Source organism: Dunckerocampus dactyliophorus, chromosome 2 (genome assembly GCF_027744805.1).
Source record: "Dunckerocampus dactyliophorus isolate RoL2022-P2 chromosome 2, RoL_Ddac_1.1, whole genome shotgun sequence".
NCBI lineage: Eukaryota > Metazoa > Chordata > Actinopteri > Syngnathiformes > Syngnathidae > Dunckerocampus > Dunckerocampus dactyliophorus.
In genome coordinates, this window is record NC_072820.1 from 24,532,579 (window position 1) to 24,560,189 (window position 27,611).

Sequence of the window (27,611 nt, forward strand, 5' to 3'; positions counted from 1 at the left end):
GTGATTGGCTTTCGTGATCGGCATAAGCCGATCACACGACTTTTTTATGGAAATTGTCCGATACTAATTGGCGGCCAATCGATCAGAGCATCCCTAATGTAGGCAGTCCCAAAAATCTGGACACATGAGCTAAAATTAATACATTATATAAACATAAAGATGAAAAATTAAACCCCCAAAATTTTAAACATACATATGTAAAAAAAAAAAAAAAAGTTCTTCTTCTTCTTCTTCTTTCTCTTTGAAAAATTATTTACTATTAACTATATTTTTTAAACAATTCATTGTTAAATAATTAGTTTTATTTGTTAATTATTATTAAATATATAGACTAATATATGTCCCTAAACTCTGAACCCATAGACAAAAATGCATACATTTAATTTAACATACATAGTATAAAATAAAAAAAATTGTATTCATTTTAAATATTTGTATTCATTAATCAAATTATTTTTTATGATTTACTTTTAACTATATATTTCGTAAAATAATGTATTATTTAATATATTTTATATTGTTAATTATTAATTCAATAAATAGGCTCTCCCTTAAGTGTGGGCACAAAGGCATAAGTGCATAAGTGTACTGTACAATATAAATACATATTTTCTTTCTTTCTTTTTCTTGTAATTTTAAACATATTTGTATTATATAAATTAAATAAATTTATTATTAAATGTTTGTTTTAACGTCTGATTAATTATTTATTATTATTATTAAATAAACCTTTTTTTGTGCAAGAGTATTCTGTGTTCAGACTTTGAGGACACCCTGCATAATACACATGACATGGTTAAAGTTAAATGCTGGCTCATTAGCGAATGCTTTGAAGGAAATGACGTAGGCAACGACTGTGAGGCTTTTCTGTCACCTTCTATCCACTCAGCACTTTTGTCAGCATTGATCTGTCACCAGTGGAAGCCGAGCGTGCTAACATTTCCAGACAGGCAGTGACACAAAGAGAATCTTTGGGTCCTAGCATGACTGTACATGAAAGTGTGTGTGTGTGTGTGTGTGTGTGTGCTGGGCTTGTTGTTTACGTTGACTTATGTTAATAACTATATGCTTATGCTAATGAGATGTTGTGTTGCTCCAGCAGCTGAGTGGCTGTTAGCAAAATATAAACATCAACCAACACCAAATAAATTGGTCTGATAGTTTATTTCTCAATCAAAAATCAAGGCTTTCATTCAAAGCAAGTAGCATTTCAGCGACCACAAAACATTTTACAAACAAGCGAATTTATGCAGCATTTTATTGATGTTTGAGTTGCGGGATTGAGATGCACCTGGCAACATGACTAGTTTGTAGCTCCAATAGCTTCGTTCATCCTGTCTTCTTCTTGAATATATGTTTAATTTCCTATAATCAGATTGATTTTTTGGGGATTTTTTTTTAGGTATTGTCATGTGCAGTCCTTTTATTAACTGGGTTAATAAAAGAAATCAAATCAAATGTTAAAAAAATTTGTGGCGCCCCCTGTGGTGAACGACGTCCCAAGCGCTTGCCTTACAATCCTGCTATCTTACATTACCTTCATATTGATGGACTGATGTTAGAATTCAATCATTTACCTCATTTACCTAATAATACATAACATTTTATTTCTTGACTCTTTACAGATACTCTCCAAATTGTGAAGGTTTTGAGGCCATCAATTGGCAACTCAACGTTTCAGTTCTCTCCATAGAAGTTCAATGGGGTTACGGTCAGGAGGCTGGCTAGGCCACTCCAGGATCTTAATGCACTTCTTTTTGAGCCACTCCTCTGTTGACTTGGCCTTAGGTTTGCTTCATTGTCCTGCTGGAAGACCCATCCCCATCTTCGTTGTTCTGGCTGAGGCCAGGAGGTTCTAATCCAAGATGCGAAGGTATTGTACATGGTGCGGCGGCCCGGGGGCCATTTGCGGCCCATGGCTGTTTTTTCGTAAAGTCGTAATAGGAGAAAAACAACACCAAAAAAAAATGTTTTTCTAATTTTTGTCAAATTAGGTTGGGGAAAAGTCATAAAGGGAATAAAGTCAAAATATTATGGGAATAAAATCCTACAATGTTACGAGAAGAAAATTTATGACGATTCTTCAAGAAGAAAGTTGCAATATTTGGAGAATTTTAAAAAACAGCAAAAATGGGGGAGCAAAGAGTGAAGTTCATATTAATATGCCTTGTCACCTACATCACAAAGCTGAGACGCAGTTTTTTCTTGAAATATATATAAATTCTTAGCTTCTCATGTTGCTTTACAAAATATCAAAGTGGTCCTTTACATTCTTTCATTGTTCACTATGTGGCCCTCGCTGAGAAAAAGTTTGAACACCCCTCGTCTAGTTCATGAAGTCAAATCTTATTGAACATCCCCGAAGCACATCTCAAGGGGGATTTTGGTGCCCTCCTCTCTTCAGATACTCTCCAGATTGTGACGTTTGCATTTCCATACCAGTTAGTTTTAGATCCAGACAGCTAACATGACCACAGTGCAACCTCACAGAATGTTTCCGCATTCGTTTCTCCTCCATCTCCTTTGCGTTTGGTACTGGTAATAGCGGCTTTGACTGTGCGGATGAGATGAGATTCACAGGAATCATAATCTTTATTAGTTACTATGCTGATGGCGGTCAGCGGACAAACTGTGAGACCGTTTCTCTAAATTTCCCAAATATGGATCACAGCCCACCTTTCGTCTGAACAATGTTACATTTTTATCTTTGTTGTTTAATCCTCCGTCCTCGCTGCCAAAGGTTCATTAACCAACTATTGAGCAAAGGCTGTGAATACTTACGCACATGCAAACTGGTTATTTTTAACTTTTTAAACTTCACGAGAAAAAACTATTTTGCCGTCATTATTGGGAATTCTGAGGATTATTTTTCAATATAGCTGTCAAAAAAGGTGAAAAAAATGAAGCGCTATGAATACTTTATAAATCATAAATCCCACTTATTTGTTGACTTGATTTTTATTACGTGTGTGTCACAAACTTTAAAAATAAAAAAAAAGTTGATCCCACTTTTTGTATGTAAAAACAATCTATAACTCTTCATTTGTGTGACTGGTGCCTTTACAGTAGTCTGAAACAAAAAGAAGAAACAAAATGGTTTTAAGATGCAATATTAGGATTATGTATGTTTTTTTAATATAGTAGAATCACATGTAAATCAGGACTTCTACATACATGAGTAAATTGTACTTCAGCGGTGTGAGCAGCTTTCACACAATTCGGCTTAAATATTTGACACTTAGATTGAACTCCACCACAAATATCCTGAAATGTAATTTGATATGTGCTTTATCCTACTAATTATGTTTACATGCATGTATTCTGGTAGTCTCTTCATTAATTCATCTTTGACAATTGTAAACCTTGCCAGACATGGCAGTTTGTGTGGAAATAGTGTGTGAATGCTGATGAGATGAAACAGAACTGAAAGGCACAGCAAAAGTGGGACTTTTGGGATTGTGGAAGAGTGGTAGCATGAATGTTTGATACTGGAATGGTTTGAATGGGGTGAGAAATGTAGGAAATGTCTGAAATTATGGGGTCACCACCAAATTTTTGGAATGGCGAAAACAGATGGCCTGAATTTTTTGAATGAGCTGAAAGTTGGAATGCTTTGATCAGTTAAGAAACATGACCGAATTCTTAAGATCAAAGGAAATTAATGTACAAAATTACGGAAAAAAAATTTCCTGAATGAGATTAAAGTTGGGATATTGGAATGGTTTGAATCGGTTGAGAAATGTGGAACTTTTGTGAAATGTCCATTCATTTTCAATGGAAATGTTGTTGGGGAAACTGGGAAATTATGAATATGTACTGCTGGATGTTTAAGGAGGCTCTAAGTAAAGCTTGAAAATACAAAAAGAAGAAATTGGAGTGAGACAAAAACTTTTTGAGTAAGCAATTTATTGCAAACAAGCATTGATGTGAAATAGGCTGTTCATCAGCTGATCAAATGTTTAAGACCGCAGCCTTTAAAGCAGCCAAAATCGGATTGTTGAGCTGTATAAGGAAGGCCTCTCGCAGCGTGCCATTGCTACTAAGGTTGGACGCCAGTAAGACAGTCAATGGAACAAAATAAGTGAAGTGGTAGGCCCAAAAAAATGTCACCACTGAGCCGGAGGATCCGATAGGCTGTCTGTCAAGACGCGGAATGATCCTCAGCTCAAATTAAGATTGTTACTGGTGCCAAGTGGAGTCCAATATAACCGTCAAATGTCTGTGAGTGAAGGCTTTTAAGAAGAAAAAAAAGCCTTATTTCCTTTAACGCCACAAATTTGCCCGTTTGGAAATGACACAAACGCACCAAACAAGGGACATTGAGGAGAAGTGAAAAAACGCTGTACTCTCTGATGAGAAAAAAATTAACCTTGACGTTCCTGATGGCTTCCAAAGTTTCTGGCATGACAAAAAATCCCACATGCGATGTTTTCCGCACGGCACAGCGGACGGTGCGCCATCGTGATCTGGGGTGCTTTTTCCTTCAATGGAGCAATGGAGCTTGAAGTTGTAAAGGCGAGTCAAACGGCAGCCGGCTATGTGGAGATGTTGCAGGGGGCATCCCTCACGACTGAAGGCCCTCGTCGGTGAGGTAATGAGCGTTTTTCCAACAGGACAACGCTTCGGTTCACAATGCTAGCCTGACAAAAGGACTTCTTCAGGGAGAATAACCTCACTCTTTTGGACCATCCTGTGTGTTCCGTTGGTCTCAATGAAATAGAGAACATTTGCAGATGGATGGCAAGCCAAGTTTAAAAATGAACATCAGTTCCAGACAGTGGATGTCCATCTTCACCACCTGGAGCAACATTCCCACTAGCCTCCTGGAAACACTGGCATCAAGCATGCCCAAACCAATTTTTCAGGTGATTAACAAGAATGACACTGCTACTCATTACTAAGTCCTTTTTTAAACATTTTATTTCTATTTTATGGGCCTTTCAGCTTTTTTTTTTTAGCTATGTTATTAAACTTTTCATCAGCTGAGGACTTACTTATGCAGCTCAACAGTCTGACAGCGTTCAAAAGAGAGAAAGCTTTTTTGGCTATGCCATCAAGACCATGACCGTGTGAATACCTGGCTGAAAATGACATTGAACCCACATTTTCGCCAAGATTTTGGCATTTAAAGGCTGTGGTCTGATAAACAGCCTATTTCACTTTAGTGCTTGTTTGCAATGAATTGCATACTCCAAAGTGTTTTTGGTTTCACTCCCATTTCTTCTTTTCATTTTGAAGCTCTACTTAGAACCTCCTAAGATCCAGCATTGCAAAATGTATGATTTGTAATTTTTCAACTGGTCTTAAAATGTTTCTGTATATAGCCATCGTGTTCCGAATGAGCTGGTGATGGAATGGTTTGAAATCTTTTGGGAAATATAGAAATAGTAAGAATTCTTAAGATCAAAGGGCATTTGTGTTAGGAAAAAGGGAAATTCAGGGAAATGTGGGATTTTTTGGGATGTCAAAAATTGTTATCCAGAATTTTTTGATGCTGGAATGGTTTGAGAAATGGTTGAGAAATGTGGAAAAATGGCATGTTTAATGAGAATTTTTTTGTCCGGAAAACATGGAATACTGGGGAACTTTTTTAAAAATGTAAAAAACACATCACCTGAATGTTTGAGGAACTGTAATGTGTGGAGGTTGGGGTGGAAGAATTTTTAAGGTGAAAGTGCATTTGCATTATGGAAAATGTGTAATTTCAGGAACAGTGTGAGTTTTTGGAATGTGGAAAGTACATCAACCTGAATCTGCTGAATGAACTGTAACGTGGACATCGGAATGGTTTGAATCGGTTGAAAAATATGGTACATGAAAAAATGTTCATTCATTTTCAATTGGAATGTGGAGGACAATGTGCCATTTTTTTGGAATGTGCAAAATATATACAATATATAGAATCGGTTGAGAAATGTGTAAGTAGTAAGAATTCTTAAAGGAAAACTGCACTGTTTGGGAATTTTGCCCATCATCCACAATCATTAGGTGAAACATGACCACGTTTTTCCCTTTTCTGTGCATTCTAAAGAGAGAAAATGAGTTAGCATGTGGGAGCTAACAATGCACGTAACAGGACTGACCTATTTCAACTATAAAGCCCTAAAAAAACCTGTCAACAATGTTCCATTTACATAGCTGACCTGTATATTAACCACGCTACAGCGATTGTTCCTGTTGCACGAACTATACACAAAGAACTATATTTTTCTGCCGAAGTAACACAACGCCTCGCTAGTCATCGTCACTCAACGCCTCAAGCCACTGCCAAATGATCAAAATACGGCAAAATACTGTATTACATGTTAACATGAATGTATCTGTTAATGCATGATCAGGGCATGTACATAAAACCATAAAACGTTGTTAGATGTTTTTTAGAGGGCTTTATAGTTGTATCCCATTACGTGCATTGTTAGCTCCCTCATGCTAACTGAAAAGGGAAAGAAATGTGTGTCCATGTTTCACATAAAGATTGTGGATGATGGGTAAAAATAAAAAAAAAAATGCAGTTTTCCTTTAAGGTCAAAAGGACATTTGTGTCATTTCAAGAAATGTGGGAATATTTGGGATGTGGAAAATTGTTAGTCTGAATGTCCTAAATGTTTTCATATTGGATGCTTTGAATTGGTTGAGCAATTTGTGGAAGTAGTTGCATGTTGAGTAATGGGTTAGAAAAAAAAAATACAATAATTGTGGTACAGAATATACATGCATATACAGCCAGTAATATATACATGAGTATGTTGTAACATGTCTTGTTACATACCGATGAACTGTGATGAAATGTGTGAAGAAGCTTTGCTACCTGAAATGTTGTTGCATAACTCCTCGTGTGCGTCCTCTGTCTGCTGACTGAAAAGAGCAATGATATCATCCTCCAGATCCTCTACGATGCTTTCACACTGAGAGAAAAACATTTCAGAGAGGAAATATTTGGCCTGGAGAAAACAGCCATGCGTAGACACACATTTTTTTATACAATGGTGCGTGCGCTGTTTGCAGGGTGGTGGCCACCCCCCCCCCACTGCTTGTTGTTCAACAGTGTGCCCACTTTGTCAATATGCTTCTGATTCAGCAAAATCCTCACATTATCTTTGATAAAACAACTGTTATGGTCCATAGTGGCACTTTAAAAGTGTCCGATACAGCTTTGTGCTTGAATTGAACTCAAGTCCCTAAATGACATATAGGAAACATTTGAATGGTTGTCATGTGACTATCCCCAAAATGGCAGTGTGTCACATAAGCTAAAGCTTATTATATGCCATGAAAGCTCATTTTAAAGCCATTTAACAATTGTAATGCGGTAATAGGCTGTCAAATATTACAATTCAACTCTTCTTACATCTCTTCAACGAATCCATAGAAAAAAAGATAGGAAAATATCACTATCACTCTTTCATTGATTTCCTATACAGTATGTGTTCTTTGTTCAATTTAAAATGGATTTATACTCTCAAAAAAGTGTCAAGTTAATACATTCAGCATGAACATGGAACCTACTGTATGTAATATCGCACATTTTTAGCCTTAAAATTGCTATGGAAAGCCTGACATGGCGTATTTGTCACAATAGCAAAGATGCTAATAAGGCGCCCAATAAATGTCGCTCTTTCCATGATTTTCAATGAATGTATGCTCTTTGTTCGATCAATAAAAGTTTTTCGATCGATTTAAAGTACATTCGTGCTACATAAAAACGTATGAAGTTAAGAACACAGCATGAAGAATGTAACACATGTAACATCACACTTGATCAATTAGTCGTATTTTACAAAAAAACCCATCACTATGTGCTATATCCATTTGACTTTAAACACAAATGGCTTCTTATGGGTTAAACTGCTGCCCTGTAAAGTGCATGTACAAAACACAAATGGATGAAACAAAGGTCAGTTAAAGACACTTTCGGGACTTAAAACTTGAAAGTAACATTAACATTAAACACATTATGTGTCATGTGTTTTAAAATATGCTTATCATGTCTCATGACAGAGATTCCGGAAGACTACAACATGACAAAAACTACAAATCTCTGTTTCAAACAAGTCTAAATAATAAGTATATTTTCTTCTGCGGAACTGTGATTCAACGATTTTAAGGTCTGCAGTCATGAAAAGCACAAATTCTATAGTGCATAGAAAGTTATAAAATTACACACTGAAGCCTAGGGTTTATTTAAATGAGATTATAAGAGAATGTTTGTGGACTGACAAGGTGCAGAAGGTCTACGGGGTGTACAAAAAACGGCCGTTGGGCCAGCACATTCTAAAAATATAATTTAACAACTAAAAAAAAGCTTAATTGAGAAAAAAAATAGTACTTTTACAAGAATAAAGTAAAAATATTAAGAGCAAAAAGTTGTAATCTGCCGAGAATAAGTTGTAATTTTACAAGAATTACGTCATAATATTTTGGAGAAAAATAACATCATTTTAGTAGTGTAAAGTTAAAATATTAAATAAAAATTATGTTTTTTATGTAGTAATAATATGAAAAAACAAACAACAAGAAGTTGTAATTTTTGGAAAATTAGGTTGCAGAAAAAGTTATGGTATGAGAATAAATTCAAAATATTATGGGAATAAAGTCATAATTCCAAGAAGAAAATGTACAAGAACAAAGTTGAAATAGTTGTAAAATTAAAAAAATAAAACAGCAGAAATTTAAAAAAAAACAGCTGTAATGTTATGAGAAAAAAAATATTGACCAAAAAAAAGAAAAAGTTTTTGGAGAATAAACTCTTAATATTATGAGGAAAAATAATATTTAGAATAATATTGTGAGAATCGAACAAAACAAAATTAAATTGTAATTTTTTGAAAATTATGTTGGTGAAGTTGTTGAGAAGAAAGTTGAAATATTTGGAAAGAAAAACACAAGAAAAAATGGGTAAAAAAATAGAGCAAAGAGCAATTAAACCTTTTCACCTCTATCACAAAGTTGAGATGCAGTTTTACCTTGAAATATATCAGACTTCTCATGTGTTCTCATGAGAAGGGTTAGTTTAGACTGCGGTGTCTACTGTATGCATACAAATCATAAATACTTGTATGATACAAACCCCTCAGATGAGGCTGGATGCTTTAATTCATCTGTGTTAAACTGACAGCCTGCCTGGGAATGATGCACATCACAAAAAAAATGGCAAAAGTCCCCCTTTAAGCCAATATTATTTGATGCAGCAACATATAGAAACATGTTTTTTTCTTACCAAACCATGGAATTATACATAATACTGTATGTTTTCCACATGTTTGGTTGCATTGCAAAACAAGTGTTCCATCAATTTGTTGGTACATAAAAAAAGCTATTATTCAAATACACAGACAATTATGTACATTAGTAATAATACATATTTGGCCAATTTGACGTACATTTTTTTAAAGGCTCATTCAATATAGATATATTAATAAGTTGCATATAAAACAGCCTACATTTTAGCTTTGTGTTATACATACAAATCCTGATATTATGATCAGGGAAGGGCAAACTCTGTCCCATGCTGGCACTGGTGCCGATGTTAACGGTAGTAAGCAGACCAAGTGACTATCGGTGCCTCATTTGGGTTTTAAATGAATGCAGACTCAGACACCTGCAACAAATTCTTGTAGGTGACATCATGTAGGTAGCGTCTTGTAAGTCTGGACTGAAGAACACAGTCTCATGGTCTTTTTAAACTTGATTTACACCAACAGTTGCAACACTGAACACACATTTCACTGTACGAAGTGTCGTCATTATCCACTCATCACGGTTACGCTGAGCGAGGTGCATTCACGGAACAACGGAATTCTGAACATCACAAACAGGCTCCTTTTTTGTTTGCACATTTCCTGTGTTGTGTGTATGGCTGGTGGTTTTCATGTGATACTTATACCAATTTGTAGTGGATTTTATTTCATATTGGTGAATTTATTACATAAATCTAATTGTACTGTATCGGATAAAATGGAAACAATACCCATCCCTGATCATTTCTATTATTAGTATCAGTGTTTTCTCACATTTTTGCTTTTTTTCCTCCATGTTTTTTCTGTTTTACTGGGGGGTTGGGGAATTATTGTTGCCCCTGACACCCTTGCCATAGAATGACTCCTACACCAAAAATGTGGTCAGCACTGATTCAAATATATAACTTTAGTTACTCTACTTCACAGCCTGCATCTCAGCTGAGTGTTATTGGTGGTAATACTATGATTAGTGTTATTAGGGTCAATATTTCATATAGGTACCTTTAGTGTACGCAGGCCAATAAAAAAAAACGAGCTACAAATGGCCCCCGTTCACTGGGCTGACCGTGCACTGAAGGCAGCGTGGGTTCAGTTCCCACCTAGGGGCGGTGTGAATGCTTATGTGTGTATATACAGAATGTGCCCCGGTCCAGGGTGAAGTCCGCCTTTCCCTGCAGTTAGCTGGGATAGGCTCCAGCTCACTGTGACTGAACAGGACTCAGTGGTACAAAATGTACAGCTGGAATGTATTTGAACAACTAAACACAAACTCCCTCTCATAGTGTTCCTGACACTTCAAGAATTTAATTTTTGGGAGATCATGCATGATTTCATCTATAAATACATGAAATATTTTGTTGTATTTATTTAGACTGGTTCTATACATTTACTAGCTATACAAACAATGCACACTTCCATCATAAACCCCCAAAAAACAAAAAGTCAAACTGTTGCACTTACTGCAAATTTCAAGGCATTAGGAGCTTCAGGTCCATCAAACTGGAAATTCTTCAGGTCAGGGAAGTCCCCAGAGGGCCCACTGCTCCTGGGTGCAAACCTAAGGTATTGTTTTTGCTGGGTGTCGGGGTCCGTGTGAATGGCGTAGTCGCTCATGTGGTCGCAAACCCCATCTAAGAGCTCACTGAGGTGAGTCTCGGAGCGAGCCAGGGGTACCTGGCAGGCAAGACAAAACAAAAATGGGAGTCTAGATATTCATGTCTTTTTCTGTCCTGAATTGGACAAGTAATCCAGTAATACTGAAATCTAGAAAAATGCAAAAAATGCTTTTATGCTATTAATTATTATTATTATTATTAAGAGGCTAAAAAAAAAACCCCTCAATGTTCAATGTCCTTCAGAGGGCCATGGTGTCAGTCGTGTTCACCAGAAGGTCAGCACTGTGACCTCCTGTTCCTGCCTTGTTTTCTCCTTCCGCACTAACAAACCTCACCCTCCAACTCTGACTTTTAACCTATGTCAATACCCTCCCCACCTCTCTGTCCCAACCCTGCAGTCGTCTTCCTGTGCCCCCTCGGAGGACACACAAAAAGAAAGCAGCCATGTCTAGACGGGTCAAGACAGGTGCAGAGCCCTGACCAGCCCCCGGAAGGAGCCTGGTATCCGTGAATCTGATGATGCGTGGGGGAGTGGAAGGTGTGGGGAGGGTAAGGAAAAGGGCAAACGAGAGGGGTGATCTTTCTGACCAGTAACAGCAAAAAAACAGAATGAATTCCTTGTGTTTGATTAGAACGCAATGAAGGCTAAGAAGCCCATCTTCTCTGTCCCTGACTTACTTTTTGTCCAATTCATCCCTCCCTACATCCTCCAGTGATCAAAGGATGGCCATCTCCCGTATCGCTGACTGTGGTTAATGGGTGGATGGCGATCAAAGGGGGAGGAAGGGAATGATGGAGGGTGTTTTACAGATAAACTAAAGCTGTGTCCACACCAACACGAATATTTCAGCCTTTCGTCCGCACCAAACAAAGGTTTTCGAGCTTCTGGAAAACTCCGGCCAGGATGAAGATTTAAAAAAATCATGCATATGGATGTAGAGGTGGGCAGATCAATCCAAATATCAACAGTATCTGATCAATACTAGTGTGATGAGACTGATATTCCTCGTTTTTTGCGTCAGTCTTCAATGTTTATTGTATGTTCACTAACACTGTTGATACGGTTACATTGTTTATAAAGTTAGGAAATAAGTTCTTGCACACAGCAAGGCTTTGAAAATTTTTAGATAGTAATATTTTCTTTTAATTACTTTGCCCAATCTATTATATGTAATAAAAGGGAACTGTAATACTTTGTTGACATTGTCTTACGTAATATTTATATATTGTTGAATTATTTTCCATATGTTTGTTGATAAAAATATATATTGTGTTTTTTTTATTTTCATGCTCAACAAATTAAAGGAAAAAAAAAAATCACAAAATCATTCAAGGATCTTGGAAAAACGTCAAGTACAAACTACCGTTATTGGCAATACTGGCGTTGTATTTACTTTGTATCGGCTCAATAAATAATTTACAGTATTTGCCACCCCTGATGGATGGGTAAAAACTGAGATTTTTGGCTTGTGTCATAAGAAATGTATGGCATTTTCAGTTTAAATCTTATTTAACTGCAGAGCACCAGTCATTAAGTTAGTGATGTGCGAGTGCTGGTTTCATTGCGTGCAGTGGTAGACTAGAGCAACTTATAAAACACATGAGCAAATGTTTTGTTGCTGGCCAGATTTGAAAGATAACACACGCATCAGTTTACATGTTATATATCACTGTATTAACGAACAGAGGGGTTATGATGGTAACTTTTTCAGGCTTCTGATTGGACAAAAAGTGCATGACGGCTTTTGAATGGAATTTTTGAATTTTTAAAAACTCCACCTGAGTGGAGGAAATCATATGTATTCCTGTGGACATGGATGTAATTTTGCAACAATACAGAGAGCCTTTTGACATTTCTTGCCATTTCCATCTGTGCCACAGAATAGCGATTTCCATAAAACTCTTTGCATTTCCTCTTTCTACCCCACTTCCGCTGCTCACCAAATAGCAACGTCATATACAAAAACAAAACTAATCCGCCTGTCTTGAAAGGTCAACCCCACCCTCTTTCACATGCGATTCATTCAGAAGAGAAACTCTTGAGCTAGAATACGTTGTTGTGCTCAGGAGGAAGGAAGTTAGCGGGACAAGAGAATGGTACAGCACGAGGGCAAAGGCTGAAGGGTGAGCAAGGAGGGATATAGGGCACCCATGGCGATCTATCAATCATCATCTGCCTTTGATGACATTATTGAAGTTATTATTATTATTATTGCATAGTATCAGTCCTGTGATGTCTTAATTCAAAGGATCATATTACCATCAAATAATGTCTGCCAAATATTTATTTTCAGACGGACGGCTTCTTAAAATTCACAAATAATATTTTCCCAAAAAATATGATGCTATGCAAGAAGCATTAAAACATTTGATTGATGGTAATGGTTTTATTTGGGCTTAACAACATACGGTTTTTACAAGGTATAACGAGGTCGAATTATGAACCACACTAGTTTATTATTTAATAAGATATTATCTATCATCTATGATATATTTGACAATGTTTTGGTTAGTTTTATCAAAAAACAAAAATAGATTTTATTTATAAAAAACATTAATTCCACAGAATCTCAAAGTGATACAGTACATATAAAATTATATTAAAGAAAATGTATTTAAATACAATGTTTAATCTTATACTCTGTATTATTTCATGAATGTACCATTTATCATGCACCTTCTCTACAAACTGTATAATACATTTTTATCCTTCTCTTTCACAATGACAAAAGTGGGTAACCTGCTACGTGTTAAACAAGTGCATGTGTAGACATGATGTACTTCGGTGTAACTTTGTTCAGCATTTTTTAAATGACGATCGCATGTTTCTTTATTGAAATATCAATTATTTGATTTGCAACGGCCTTGTGGGATCATTTTCATTTCTGAGTAAAACACGTTTGGATACTACTTGCACCAAAATGTGAAAATATGAAAAGTAAACAAGTATACTTAAAGTTTGTAGAAAAAAATAAAATGAAAAAAATAAAAACAAAATACACAAATTAAAAATACTTAATGCTCGTAATACATTATTACAATGTAATGCTTAGTAATTATGTGCAATTATGAGTTTTATAAATTGTGTGGGAGTGAGGCACTGTATTGAGAATCAATCATAATTCATTAGACAATTGGCACAATTACTGCCACATAATTCTGTTTAATTCAAAGTAATAATCTAAACCTGATTCTATTAGACACACACACACGCACACACACACACACAGCCCAGCAACAAAACAATGTTGGTCCATTGCAGCTTTTTGGGCTTGTATCTGAGTCATTATCATGCCATGCTACAAAATGGTTTGGAATTAAACCCTTTCCTTGCCAGCCGCAGCCTCGTGAAAGGGAGCTGTCAGTCACTGTGTTGTTTGAAGAATGGGGTTGGGGGGGTGTATCGGGGCAATCGGTTGGGCCAGAGAATAGGCTTGTCAGGGATGCTATCCGCCATTCAATTCCCATTGGACGGGGCGCCATTATTATACTGCTGTGGACGAGGGCGGGGGGTTGCTTTCACTTTCATTGTCCTGCTGCTGTGAGCCAATGAAGACCTTATTATAACAACAATAATAATAAATAATAATAATAACTTCAAAAATACTATTATTACTATGAATAGATTCTAAGCATATGGCTGGAAAATAACTGAAATGTTAGTGAACATCCAAAATATCCATAATTGGAAAAAAGGCCATCAAAAAGCATTAAAATGATGTCAGCAGTCTGGAAGCTAGATGGCAGCTGTGCATTATTAGCATGGTAATGGTAATGGTTTGGTTTATTTGGAACATGCTTAACAGAGTTATACGGAAGTACATCACATGTTTACACTTGCACCATTCACCACGTCTGAAAAGGAGTAGAAAGAAGCAGAGCTGATTCCATCCTACTCCATGACTCAGCAATGAGTGAAAGTTTGTTCACTTCCTGCCTTTATTATGTACCAGTATTTTAATAGGAAAAGAAAACAATGAAAATGCAATAATAAAGTCAGGATGCCTGTGAATATTCTCATTCATCAAGGTCATTGTATTCTCTGGGCATTCAATCGACTGCAACTGGACTGTTCAGATTGTCTTAGAAGACGTATCGCCTCTCATAGGACAGCTCCTATCTAGTCTGACTGGTCTAACTGGTCTTTCTTTCACTTGAATAGCGCTTTTCCACCTCCAAGGCACTCAAAGCACTTTGACACTGTTAGCACATTTACCTATTGATGATGCAGCATCAGGAGCAACTGGGAGTTCAGTATCTTGTCCAAGGACACTTCGACACGACCACGGGAGGACTGAGTGTGTGTCCAACCTAGTCTTTGAGCATGAACTGCTGAAGCCTGCTCAGATGACAAGCGAAACGTCTTCTAAGAAAACCTGAACAGTCCAGTTGCAATCGATTGAATGCCCTGAGAAGAGGACAGGAAGTGACGTCGGGGGTTCAGAGTTGAGTTTTAGCTGGAGTGGATTATGGCCACAACAGTAGCCCGTGTTATTATTTAGATTATTATGTTATTATTATTATTATTGTGCCTGTTGTAAGATCATTTAAAACTGCAATAAAAGCCTGTTGTTTCGGTGATCAAGGTGCTTGTAACATTACTGACACCTACTGACCAATGTAAAATACTACATATCTTTGCATGCATCTTCAGAACGTCTTATTTGTATTTGAATTCTTTTAGCCATTTTTATGCTTGAAAGTGCTTAATTAAAAAAAAGAAAACGTAATATTTGCTAAAATATAGTCATGAGATCATGAAACAGCATTATTTCGTAATTAATATACAGACCTGACCAAAATCTTAATACCAGTTGAAAAATTGCTAGAACTTGCATTTTGCACATTTGGATCTTAATGGCATTTTTAAAAAACCCTTTGAATATGTAATTTATTGAAAACTATTAAATTGAAATAGGCTGTTTATCAGCTAATCAAAAGTTTAAGACCATTGCTCAAAAAATAACAAAAAACTCTCCAAACCAGAAAAAACTGTTGTCCCTAATATCGATTATCAACAGTTTGCAGGACAATTATCGACAAGCAAAATGTTATCGTCACAGGCCTATTCTTCAGTGTCAAGCGTTGAGCTTTCCCATTTTGTTTCGCAGTCCTTGAACGCACCATAGTTGCTGTGAGATGCAAAAGTGAAATTTATATACAACTTCTACACCATGATTTCATCTGTACACGGATCATCATAAATTATTAAATTATGAGGTTGAGGTTTTCCTTGGTGTACCTGTTCCATGTCTGTTACTTAGTACACCAGTGCTTTCTTTCTTCATCAGGACAATGCAAATGGTTATAGTGGCTATGACCAATGTTTCTACAATGCTTCTGATTGATTTTCCATCTTCTCCCACTTTTTCACTCATAGACAGCTCCCTCAACCATAAACAGCTCTCTGGTTTTCATGTTGTTTTCACCTCTAAATGCATTCTACACAGGCAAAACCTATCCTACCAGTCTGAAACTGAGCGTAGACAATCAGTGCTATTTATGGACTGAATAAGTAATATAATAGGACACACCTGGGCAACAAAACACACCTGTCAGTCACATGTTCTCATATTCATCTTTTAATAAAAACTGACCTCACTCTTCCAATACTTCTGCAGGGCACTATAATCCTAGCAGTAGGATGAAATGTCGGCGCCCTTTAGGCAGCTGGAGGAATGGCTACATATAGTCCCTTTAAGCTTCTCCCCAGTAAACCAAACCATTACCACTAACAAAACAAAAAGCTCTGAAATTTAACTTTCAAATTGAAACATTTTACTCGTCATGCTACACATTTTCTAAGGATTGAATGTGGACAGAGAGAAGTCAGCTGAGTGGAAAAGGGGTTAATACAATAAATCCTCGCTTTTCCTGGGAGTTACGTCCTCGGACCACCACCTCATGCACCCAAGTAGTAGCTACGGCCATAAAAATGCCAATGTTTGGAAACCCTCCTGCTAGCATGACGTTGATGTTCTCCGATTTCGGAACCACATTTGCAATAAAAGTGACATTATAATTATTATATTAGACTTAGTTCCAGAACCCTCCCCTTCTCTCTTCAATTGCTATTGTTCATTCACAACACAATCCAGGTCACGAGACATCCAACTCACGAGACGAGTCGCTGCACGGGACTGGGCCCATGAGAACGAGATGAGACAAGATTTTAACATTAATTTTAAGAACAGTACAATGAAAAAACTTTATTGATCCACAAAAACTTTTTTATTTAACTGAGTCACAAAACAATGCAGGTGCGTTTTGAAATGTTTATTGCCCCACAAGTTGAGGCTCAGAGACATTAACATCTTTTGACACTAAATAAACCACTGTTATGATAATATATAATAATAATAATAATAATAATAATACAGGTCACTGCTTTTCACTTGTCTACTTGTCTCTGTCTATTTACGTCAGGGCTCTCCAGCTGTTCTTTGATAAATATAATTTAAAAAAAAACAACTTACAATACAAAAAAATTACACATATATTTAAAGACAAATCTTTGTGTTTTTATTTGTTATTAGTATCAACACTTTAGCATTTTCTAGTTGTATAATGCCTTTCTGCTCTATTTTTTGTTGGGTTTTGTTCATTTTATTTCTGCAATGAACAATGTTCCACAGATGGCCCCTGTGCCACACTTTGGAATCCCATGCATGTTTGCCAGGAAGCCGAGTGTATCCAAGCTGCGCCTTCTTGGCACTGTTGGTCAACGGCTGCGTTGCTTTGTGGAGGGATTTTTACAGCTTTCAGACGTGCATTGCCCGGCATTATGGAGGTGGAGCTCACTCCTATATTTCACATTTGTTGATCTTTTGTACTTAATTACCAAATAAATACATGATACAAAAAACACTTAAATGCGGCACCATTACTTGCTAAATATACCAACCATGTCACTAAACTGTCAACATGAAACTCAAACGAAATGTATGATGTGTGTTATGAAGCAGATGATCACCAGTAGTTGAAAGTTGGTGCTTAGCCAAATGCAATGAGTGTCAATAGAACCACTCGTGATTAGGGGTGCAGACAAGTCCAAACATCTACGTGGGTTGATCTGACAAATCTTAAATAAAATTTATCATATGTAGAAATTCTACATGTTCTGCTTGGACATTAACAAGCAGCTAATGGAAAAAAACAGCCAGCCACACATCACTCGCTGATGCTGATGCTAGGAACACCAAGGTAGGGTGGACTGCCAGGTGTGCCTAAAGCACTTAATGCACTTCCAATAATGCCGTGCACACTTCCACTTCCATATTACTGTATTATCATTCATAGTAGCGATGCCACAGTTCACAATCTGCTTCTGGCTGCCCTGCTCTCGCGATGCTGCTTTTCTCCAAACAAGAAATGTTGTCACTTTTTAATCTCGGGAGATTTCATCCCTACGAATTCATTATAATTCAGCTTGCTGCAAGTTTTGAGGAGTGACTGCCAATGTTATTGCTTTGTTTTTTTTCCCGGTCATTGAAAATGTGCTGCCTTTACATTAAAGTGGAGTGCTGGTTGGATTTTTAGTGACATCTAATGGCCATGATAATTCTCTGAGTTGAGCTTGTGATGCAGTTAGGTACACAAATTGAATGACATAGAGCATACCAGACAGTTTTTTGGTTTGAAATACTTTCTGTTAGGGATGTCCCAAAAATTGGATAATATCGGTTTCCGCCATGAGATCGAGCCAATTCGGTTTCCATATCATGTTTGTAACTCTTGAGCTACACTCCAACATGGTAGGTGCAGTAATGCACCTGAAAGCTGGTTGCCACCCGACTCACGCCACCCCCAAGAAGAAGAAAAGGCAACACCACTATGCAGACATGTCTGCGGTGTACCGTGGTGAAGTTAGTTTCATGTTGGACGTTGGATATTCGGCTCCGTAGCTACAGCGGTAGTTTCCTCTTACTGTGCCCGGACTGCTACGTCGTCGTGTAGGGAGTTCGCATTGGGAAGTGCCGCTCTAACCGCTGTTTGCTTATAATACGGATTGCACAAACACTACTAAACATGTCATAACGGTGGCAAAAAACCTTGGAAACTCCTCTGTTACGGAGCGTGAATGAATACGTGTGCGCGCGCGACTCAGGCTGGATGAGTATATTTCCACCGTGTTGTCTTTTACTGCTTCAATGTAAGGACCATTTTACAATGCCCATTCTCGACGTGAAGTGAAAAAAGACGGGAGGCACGTTTATTCTTGTGGCAAGCGCATATCAACCATCATTTGCCATTCTCAACACACACCACACATTCCGGCCTTCAAAATAAGAGCGCTCTTTGTCACATTTGTCTAATTGTGTAACCAAAATAAGGGTGTCTTTAAAATATCTTACATTAATAATGTGATTGGAATTACATCTGTGACTACATCTTCCTTAATCACAAGCACAGGCATTACAGTTTGTTGAAGATTTTGTAGCAATGTGTGCTGAGGCTGACATCCCATTAGAAAAGTTAGCTAAGCTACATCCATTTCTCAATTACTGGACAAAAAGGGCTCATGATGTATTGCATCAATAAACGGAAGGATTTTTGCATTTCATTCACAAACCCAAATAGCACACACTATATGCTGGTAAACTAAGTGGAAGAGTAAAACTGATTTCTGAAAAAAATAAAAATGGAACAAACAGAATGTAGCACAACATAAAACAGATTTCATACAGCCCTAAGGGAGTTTGTTAAAAAAAAAAATACAGTAATATATTCTAAATCACACGACAAATTGATCTATAACCATGTCAAATTAGTCGTACCCTAAAAGTATTTTGCATGCCCATTTTTTCCAATTTTATCTTTTATTGGATGGACTTTTATTGGATTAGGGACCTGACTCACAGAGGTTTGTTACAAAAGCCAAACAATACTGTTGGTCATGCTGTGTAATAAAAAAGTACATTCAGCAATACTTTGGTTGCTTTATTTTGAATGCTTTGAAGAGAAGAATTTTCATAACCATATTCAATTCCACAAATTCATGTTTGTAACAAAAGCTGATAATTATTAAAAAAAACAAACAAAAAAAGATTGGTACTGGATTGGATCGGATTGGCTTGGCAAGACTACAAAAAAAAACGGATCGACTCGAAAGCCAAAAAATGTGTATCGGGACATCCATCTATCCATTGTCTATGCCGCTTATCCTCACCAGGGTAGCAGGTATGCTGGAGCCCATCCCACACCCCGGACTGGTCGCCAGTCAATCGCAGGGCACATATAGACAAACAACCATTCACATTCACATTCACACTTATGGACAATTTAGAGTCGCCAATTAACCTAACATGTTTTGCATGTTTTTGGAATGTGGGAGGAAACCAGAGTACCTGGAGAAAGCCCATGCACGGGGAGAACATGCAAACTCCACACAGACATGCCCAACGGAAATTCGAACCCAGGTCTTCCCGATCTCCTGACAGTGTGGCCAACATGCTAACTACTAGGCCACCGTGTGGCCCGGATCGGGACATCCCTACTGTCTAATTCTCTTTTGTCTGTAAGTAATGTGCATATATAATAATAATATACCTGTGTGGATTGAAAAATATGCTATTTTAGACAACAGTGTTGTTAAATTAGGTAACAAATTATGTCTACCTTGGAGACTGTAGCTGCTGTCTCAGCCACTGACTTATTAAATACACATGTATAATTTTCAGTCTACTTTTATTCATTTGCGAATACAAAAATGAATGGTGTTCGAATAAAAAGCTGTGTGGGATGAGTCCAGGCGTCGTGTCACGTAATAAAAGTGTCTTCTTCCCGAACATTCTGACATTAAACAGGTATGTTTTTATTATGTCCTTGTTGGTGTAACATTGATCCCTCCCTCTGGTTTGGTCTTTGTCTCTTTACTTTATTTAATGTTAGGAGCGGGGTCATGACACTCCTTGGGGGAAAACAAAAAAACAAAACTTCCTGGCGTGATAGCGCCATCATAAATACCGCTAAATTTGACACAGAGTCAACATAAGTGCAACTTATGTTTTTTTTTCCTCTTCATAATGCATTTTTTGACTGATGCCACTTATACTCCAGATACTTAGAGGAGTGAAACCATTGTGCCTGGATTATCATGTATTTATAAATGATTTATCATTTATAAACAATTTATTATTTATAAATGATTACCAACTTATGATGCATGAGATGTGTTTTCTGTGCAAAAGATGGCCTATTTTCACAGAAAACAAAATTGAAAATGTTTTGACCAAAAATCAGCAAATTTGCGAGGCCATGAATGGTGAATTACGACTGTGAAAACATGCCTCCTGACTTGAGGCAGATAGATATAACCAAAGTCTTGTAAATACATATAATATATCTATATTACAATTGCCAGAAAAAATCAAATTCTGTCAGAAAACCATTAACTATTGTTGTGAAAATCCTTGCAAAGTGCCGTGGAAAAACTGCTTACTCTCCAGCTGAAAACACATTCCTGCACCCTGATATTATGTGTCAGTGTGTAAGACCATCATTGTGCATCTTCTCATTCTCAATGCATGACTTCCCAGCCATCACTAAGAGACCAGCTTGCTTTCCTACTTGCAAAGTTCAATGTCTTTGGAGATCTTAAATGTGTCATTGTTACAGCAGGCAGGTTTAACTTTTGTGCCACAGAGCAGCCCCCTTGCCCCCAGGAAGTCCTACTGTGAGGAGGGCCAAAGAGCAGGGACTTAAAACCGGCAAATCCTCCTCGCTGATGGCATCTAAGCTGTGACATCCCTCCCTCTCTGATTCACACTAGGTCAAAAGCTGCTGAAAAGGAGGGAGCCAGGAGGGCATGGGATCAAGGTTTGGCTTCTTATGTGGCTCAGTAACATTTGATGGACTAAACGACAGGTGGAGGATTGTGGAGGACTGAGAAGGAGCTCATCCCAAAGTGAACCAAACTTCCTTTCTCTGGTGACAAATCTGATTCATGAAATAAATAAATCAAATCCTTAACATGTGCTGCCTTCACACATTTACCCAGTACCCATTTTCTCACTTGTCCCAACTAATCAGTGCAGATATCACCGACAGTCTATACAGACTAATCCTGGGGAATCAATACCAGAGCTGGACACCTTATGATAGTCTGGTCCCTGGGCAATAAGGGATATCCACGCTCCAGTGGGACGTGACCTCAGTAGGCTAGCAACAAATAATCGGAATCCATCACCTTGCATACGCTCACACGCACGCCCGCACAAAATACTAACAAGAGAAATCAATTCCACTTGTGAGGATGACGGCAGTGTATCCTTCCCCCCCAGTCTGTCTGTGTATTGCCATTATGCCTCATGGTGTTCCATGGATGTTGGTGCAATGGTTCTGATTGTTTTTTCATCTTCAGTCAGATTTACAATTGCTTGTTTTTCCACTCATAAACAGCTCCCTGGTTTTCATGTTGTTTTCACCTCAAAATGTAGTTTGCACAGGCAAAACCTATCCTACCAAATCTGAAACTGAGCGAAGGCATTAGGTGCTATTTATTGATTGAATAAGCAATGCAATAGGACACACCTGGCCGACAAAACATCTGTCAAATGTTTTTGCTCACATGAAAAATAGGTATGTTCAAAGAAATTCATGTCACTGTTCCAAAACTTCTGGAGGGCACTGTAGATAGCACAAAACAGGCATACATAAACTGTTCAGTCAAATACAATAACAATGTCCTTTAAACATTTGAAAATCCTCACGCCAATCTACCAAACAACTTGCTTGTCAAAGTTGTCCCACTAGCTCGAGGTTCCATTGGGTCTTGTCCCAAACTGCTGTGGCTGGCGGGAATGCAGTAGCAATATTGGAGAGCAAAAGAGCAGCAGCAGCATCCTTCAAAGCCAACAATGGCGGCTTTGTTTGTTAATGTGCAGCAAAAACAGTACACAGGCGAAAAGTCCTCTCGGTAAGTTTAAAACGCTGTCTGCTACAAAGTAGTGTGAGCCTTTGTGACAAAGATGGTCGGGGAAGCAAGCTTTATATGACAAAGTTCGAGAGATGAGGGATATTTATTCTGACATTTGGGTGTTTCTTAAATTTGTTTATTGTGTTGGGCAGTGTTGTTTATCGCATTTTTGTCATGTTTTTGTTTTGTTTTTTGTTTAATCGCAAACAAGTTGAGGAGGTCATTACACAGCTGATTAAAAGAGGGAGGAAATCATCATAATCCCAGTCAGTAAGACTCTTCCAAAAAAGAAAGACAGAAAGAAAGAAAGTAGTATTCCTTATTAATACATGGAACATTTTCATAGTTAGATCATACATAGAAAAACTGTTTGACATTCCAAAATACACTTTTTAACATTATTAGAGCCCTCTACACCTACAATAACACCCATATAGTCACCTTTACACTTATTACCCAACATAGAGGTAAGAGAAAATAAGACACCAAAGACTACAGTAACTTTACTGACACCTAGTGACCAATGTACAATACCACATATCATGACCATGATCATCTTTGAATGCGTCTTCTGCATGCCTTATATTTGTATTTTACTTCATTTAGCCATTCTTATGCTTGAAAATGCTTCATTTATGCTAAAGAATTATGTAAAATTTACTTGAATATTGACTAATAAGAGGCTATATTAACCACAAAACAGCATCCATCCATCCATTTTCTATACCGCTTCATCCTCATTAGGGTCGCGGGGGCATGCTGGAGCCTATCCCAGCTGACTTCGGGCGACAGGCGGGGTACACCCTGGATTGGTCGCCAGCCAATCGCAGGGCACATATAGACAAACAACCATTCACACTCACATTCATACCTATGGGCAATTTAGAGTCGCCAATTAACCTCACCTGCATGTTTTTGGAATGTGGGAGGAGTCCGGAGTACCCGGAGAAAACCCATGCGCACACGGGGAGAACATGCAAACTCCACACAGAGATGCCCAAGGGAGAATCGAACCCGATCTTCCCGATCTCCAAGCTGTTACTGTGTTGGCCAACGTGCTAACCACTAGACCACCGTGCGGCCCCCACAAAACAGCATGATTTATTAATATATTTTTAAAAAAACGTGATAGAGTGAAGCCGCAAAAATCAAAGTGCCAAGTGGCGAGCGATTACTGTAATCTTTGCTATTCAGTGTTCATAGTTCAAACTGTAAATCCAAAAAGCTGTCTAATTACTATGCACACCTTAAAGTGTGGTATTTACACCCTTACACCCTTCCTCATTACAGTACGACAAGTTTAATATTTAGTGTCCAGATTTGGAAAATGTGCTCAACAAAATACAGTGAATCTGTGATTCAGCATTCAAAGCCCTGCAAATTTGTGGATTTTTGGTCAAAAAGTAAATGTTTACAGTTTTTTTTCCCTCAGAAAGTACATGAGTCGGTAATATTTTGTAAACACATGACAATACAGGTAAAACGTACAGTATACATGTACCACTGTTAACCCCCCCACAACTTTTACGGTTTTGTCTTGATGTTTCACTGAATGTTTTTTCCTTAAGCGTTGAGATTTCGCACTTTGTTCAGTGGTGAGCAGCAATACAATTTACACTTTAAATGTGTTTAATAAGTGCGTGAGGCACATTTAGGGCTTAAACCCGGATTGTGTCACGAGTGAACAATGGCAATAGAAGAGAGAAATGGCGGGTTCTGGAGCTGAATCTAATCTAATAATTCCAACAATCGCTTTTATTGCAAATGTTGAGTTGAAATTGCAGGAGGGTTTGGAGAGGGAGCAGCGAGCTGTGTGTCAAAAAGATATTTTTACGGGCGTATCAATTACTCGCAGATTTTCACCATTGGCTCGGGAATCTGTACTCACTTATAATAATTGAGCATGCAGTATAAGGGTGTATTTTACCTTTCTGTCTTTCATGGATCCATCTGGCTTGAGTCTAAAGCTACCAACATTGATGGTTTTCTTGGGGTCCACCAGGCTGATTGAGTGATTTAATTCATCCACAATTGCATGACACGCTGGAAATGACAAAGACATAACTGTATCATAACAGGTGCACACTGAAGGAAAACTGCACGTTTTTTGGAGTTTTGCCCATCATCCACAATCCTTATGCGAGACATGAACATATATGTCTGACTTTTCTGTGCGTTCTGAAATTATACAGACAGATAAGAGACAGCTTATTACTGCACGTAATGGGAAACACTTATTCCGCCTATAAAGCCTTCTGAAAAAAACTCCAAAAAGTGCCAACAATGCTCCATTTACATATAATGTGACATGCATATTAACCAAGCCACAGCGACATTGTTATCATTATTATTAACATTGTTATGCCGATCAAACAAGGTTACTGGCGTATTGAGACCTTGCCACGCCACATTGACTAGCTTCTCAACTAGCTTCTCAATGAGTCTCAATGACTCAGACCACTAACAAAAAGGTAAGGCTACAGAGCTGCCGCCACTGCTTCTGTGTTTTTATTATGGAGTTTGGAAAAGTTAATGCTGGGTGTAGGCATTCGCTTCTATGTTGCTAAGCGAAATCAATACGCCTTTTAAGCATTACCGGAACGAAGTTCCGGTAATGCTTAAAAGGACCAAAATATGGCAAAATACTGTAAGTATTACATGTTATCATGAATGTACTACATGGCCACAGCATGTATATTAAAACCTTGTGAGAGGTTTTTGGAGGTGTTTTAATGGCGGTCTTTGTAGGCGGCATAGGTGTGCCCCATTATGTGCAGGAATGAGATGTCACTTTTTTATCTGTTTTTATATCTTTAGAACACACAGAAAAGAGAAAGACGTGCGTTAATGTCTTACATAAGGATTGTGGATGATGGGCAAAATAAAAAATGTGCAATTTTCCTTTAAAAAGGGGGAAAAAACAATTGAGAAATTAAGACAAACAAATACATAAATAACTAAAAAAAAGCACAATTTCACAGACCGACTAAGTACAGTAAGTACAGTATATATGATAAGCAATACCTTTGTTAAATAAAAATAATGTGTGAAATAAATGCATGATTCTTACTTCCTTGTAAGAAAATCACATTATTAGAATATAAGAGCAGGCAAATTGCACTGTTTTCATTGCTGACAAATTTTCATGCGTTTCAAACTATCTTACCAGAGCAGTACAACACCTGGTTCCTCTTTGCCTGGCAGCAGCAGGTGAAGATAACAAGAATCACCACCGTCAGCCGACCAACCGATGGAGTCATATTAACCTACAAAGGCTGACACACATCAGTTGGACTGCGTGAAAAAACAACAATCATCTTCAGTGTGCAGCGTTTTCCATACATTCACTTATTTGCACATAAACTGCAGACCTGCGGGAAACGAGTGCGCATGCCAAAATACACAGTAAAAACATACACATCAGCAACACTAATGTCAATAGTTACGAAAAATCAATATTGCACTATACTTTTCTGAGAAAGAAAATGACTGTAACGCTTATAAACCGAATAATACATAATTAAAAATGTTCATTAGAAGCGCAGGTGATGTCATTGAATCACCTGTTGCTATGGGACAAAACAATGAATATGTGCATAATTTAAGACAGACTACTGAATGAATTGAAGCCAGCTCTATTCAGTTCCAAGCATTGTAATTATTGCATACGTTTCGCCATTTTAATCAGAGTTTGAGCAAGTTAAAGGTGAAATTCGGCGTGTTTGTCTGAAGCGAACGTAGCTTGTCTTACCTGGCGAGGACCTGAAGCTAAAAGAGTCTTACAGCAGACGAATGGTTGTTCGTAACGAAATAAAAGCATAATAAAAACTGTATAAATATATAGATATATATGTATATATGGGTATGTGGGCTGCGTTTACCTGTTTCAACTTCTCAAACTGTACGACTGCAACGTCAGGTTTCATTGAATCCACACTACAAGTATATAACTTCCGGTACACTTTCAAAAAAAAACAAAATTGAAGCGTGAAAAATGAACGATGTAAATTGCTTTGTTAAGATGCCGAAAGCGCCCCCCAAAAAATTCTGCCTCAGGAATTTCATCGTATTGAGTAGAAACGTTTGCTCGTAAATGACCATTACATTGGCTAGATACAAATAATTTGGGGGTTTATTTTGAAGGCGTATTCACCATACATTCTGGTTAACACTACCTACTTCCTGCTAATTCGACGAGATGAGTTTTGACGTGCCATGCTCTGGTGCAGCCACGTTCAGTCAAACACGAACCCGGCGAACCAATCAGGACCCACATCGAAAGATGTTGAGAATATAAGACATTAACAACCTCCAAATGTATTAGGTAAAAGCAAACATAAACAGCTAGCAATAACACGATGCTAATTAAATACTACCATTAAATCTATAACATCAACAATAGCTGATGAGAATGTCTCTGCACATTTAAGTGTTGCATTAACGTCCATAAGCACAATCATAGCTAGTTGGGTAGTATATTTGTACGTTATACTGTACACAGCCTATTAGGTTTTTATTTCCAGCTTCAGCGTTTGTGTATATAGTACTCAAAATGAGCTTTTTGTTGTCTTGCGTTATAAGAAATGTGCAACATTATTTCATGTTACTAAACCTTATTTTACAGCAGAAAGGGTTGTCCCGATTCAATATTGTCATCAGATATTTGTGCGATTGCTGCAGACACAGTTGCTGTCCGTGTGTCCTTGAACATAACGTTCATCCAAGAGGACTGGCCCGCCAGAGTCCCAGAGCTCCCTTCCATGGTATCAGGGATGACCTCTCATGCTGCAACAACGTCTGTATGGCGAGGGGGCTGTGCACTGTAGTCCCCAGCGCTTTGAG

General features: G+C 37.7%; 1 protein-coding gene across 3 annotated transcripts; it reads right to left on the reverse strand.

Moving 5' to 3' along the window:
- Positions 1–637: 637 nt before the first annotated feature.
- Positions 638–26,704, reverse strand: cnpy1 (canopy FGF signaling regulator 1). 3 transcript variants are annotated; one of them, XM_054769511.1, is made up of 7 exons: positions 26,651–26,669; positions 26,521–26,547; positions 25,936–26,044; positions 24,697–24,812; positions 10,698–10,910; positions 6,809–6,905; positions 638–3,070 (listed from the first exon to the last, which is right to left on the reverse strand). In XM_054769511.1, the coding sequence occupies exons 3-7, from the start codon at positions 26,027–26,029 to the stop codon at positions 3,030–3,032; spliced, it is 561 nt and encodes a 186-aa protein (XP_054625486.1). In that variant the 5' UTR covers positions 26,030–26,044; positions 26,521–26,547; positions 26,651–26,669; the 3' UTR covers positions 638–3,029. The 3 variants fall into 3 exon arrangements, with proteins under 3 accessions (XP_054625486.1, XP_054625485.1, XP_054625487.1); XM_054769510.1 differs by lacking the exon at positions 26,521–26,547 and having other exon boundaries at positions 26,651–26,704; XM_054769512.1 differs by lacking the exon at positions 26,521–26,547 and having other exon boundaries at positions 25,936–26,035; positions 26,651–26,692.
- Positions 26,705–27,611: the final 907 nt, after the last annotated feature.

Coding starts and splice junctions, on each gene's coding strand:
- cnpy1 (XM_054769510.1), bottom strand. CDS start 26,029: ATGACTCCATCGGTTGGTCGGCTGACGGTGGTGATTCTTGTTATCTTC. Junction 6,906..10,697: donor CTAATGCCTTGAAATTTGCA/GTAAGTGCAACA, acceptor TTTTTCTCTCAG/TGTGAAAGCATCGTAGAGGA. Junction 3,071..6,808: donor GTTATGCAACAACATTTCAG/GTAGCAAAGCTT, acceptor TTTTTGTTTCAG/ACTACTGTAAAGGCACCAGT.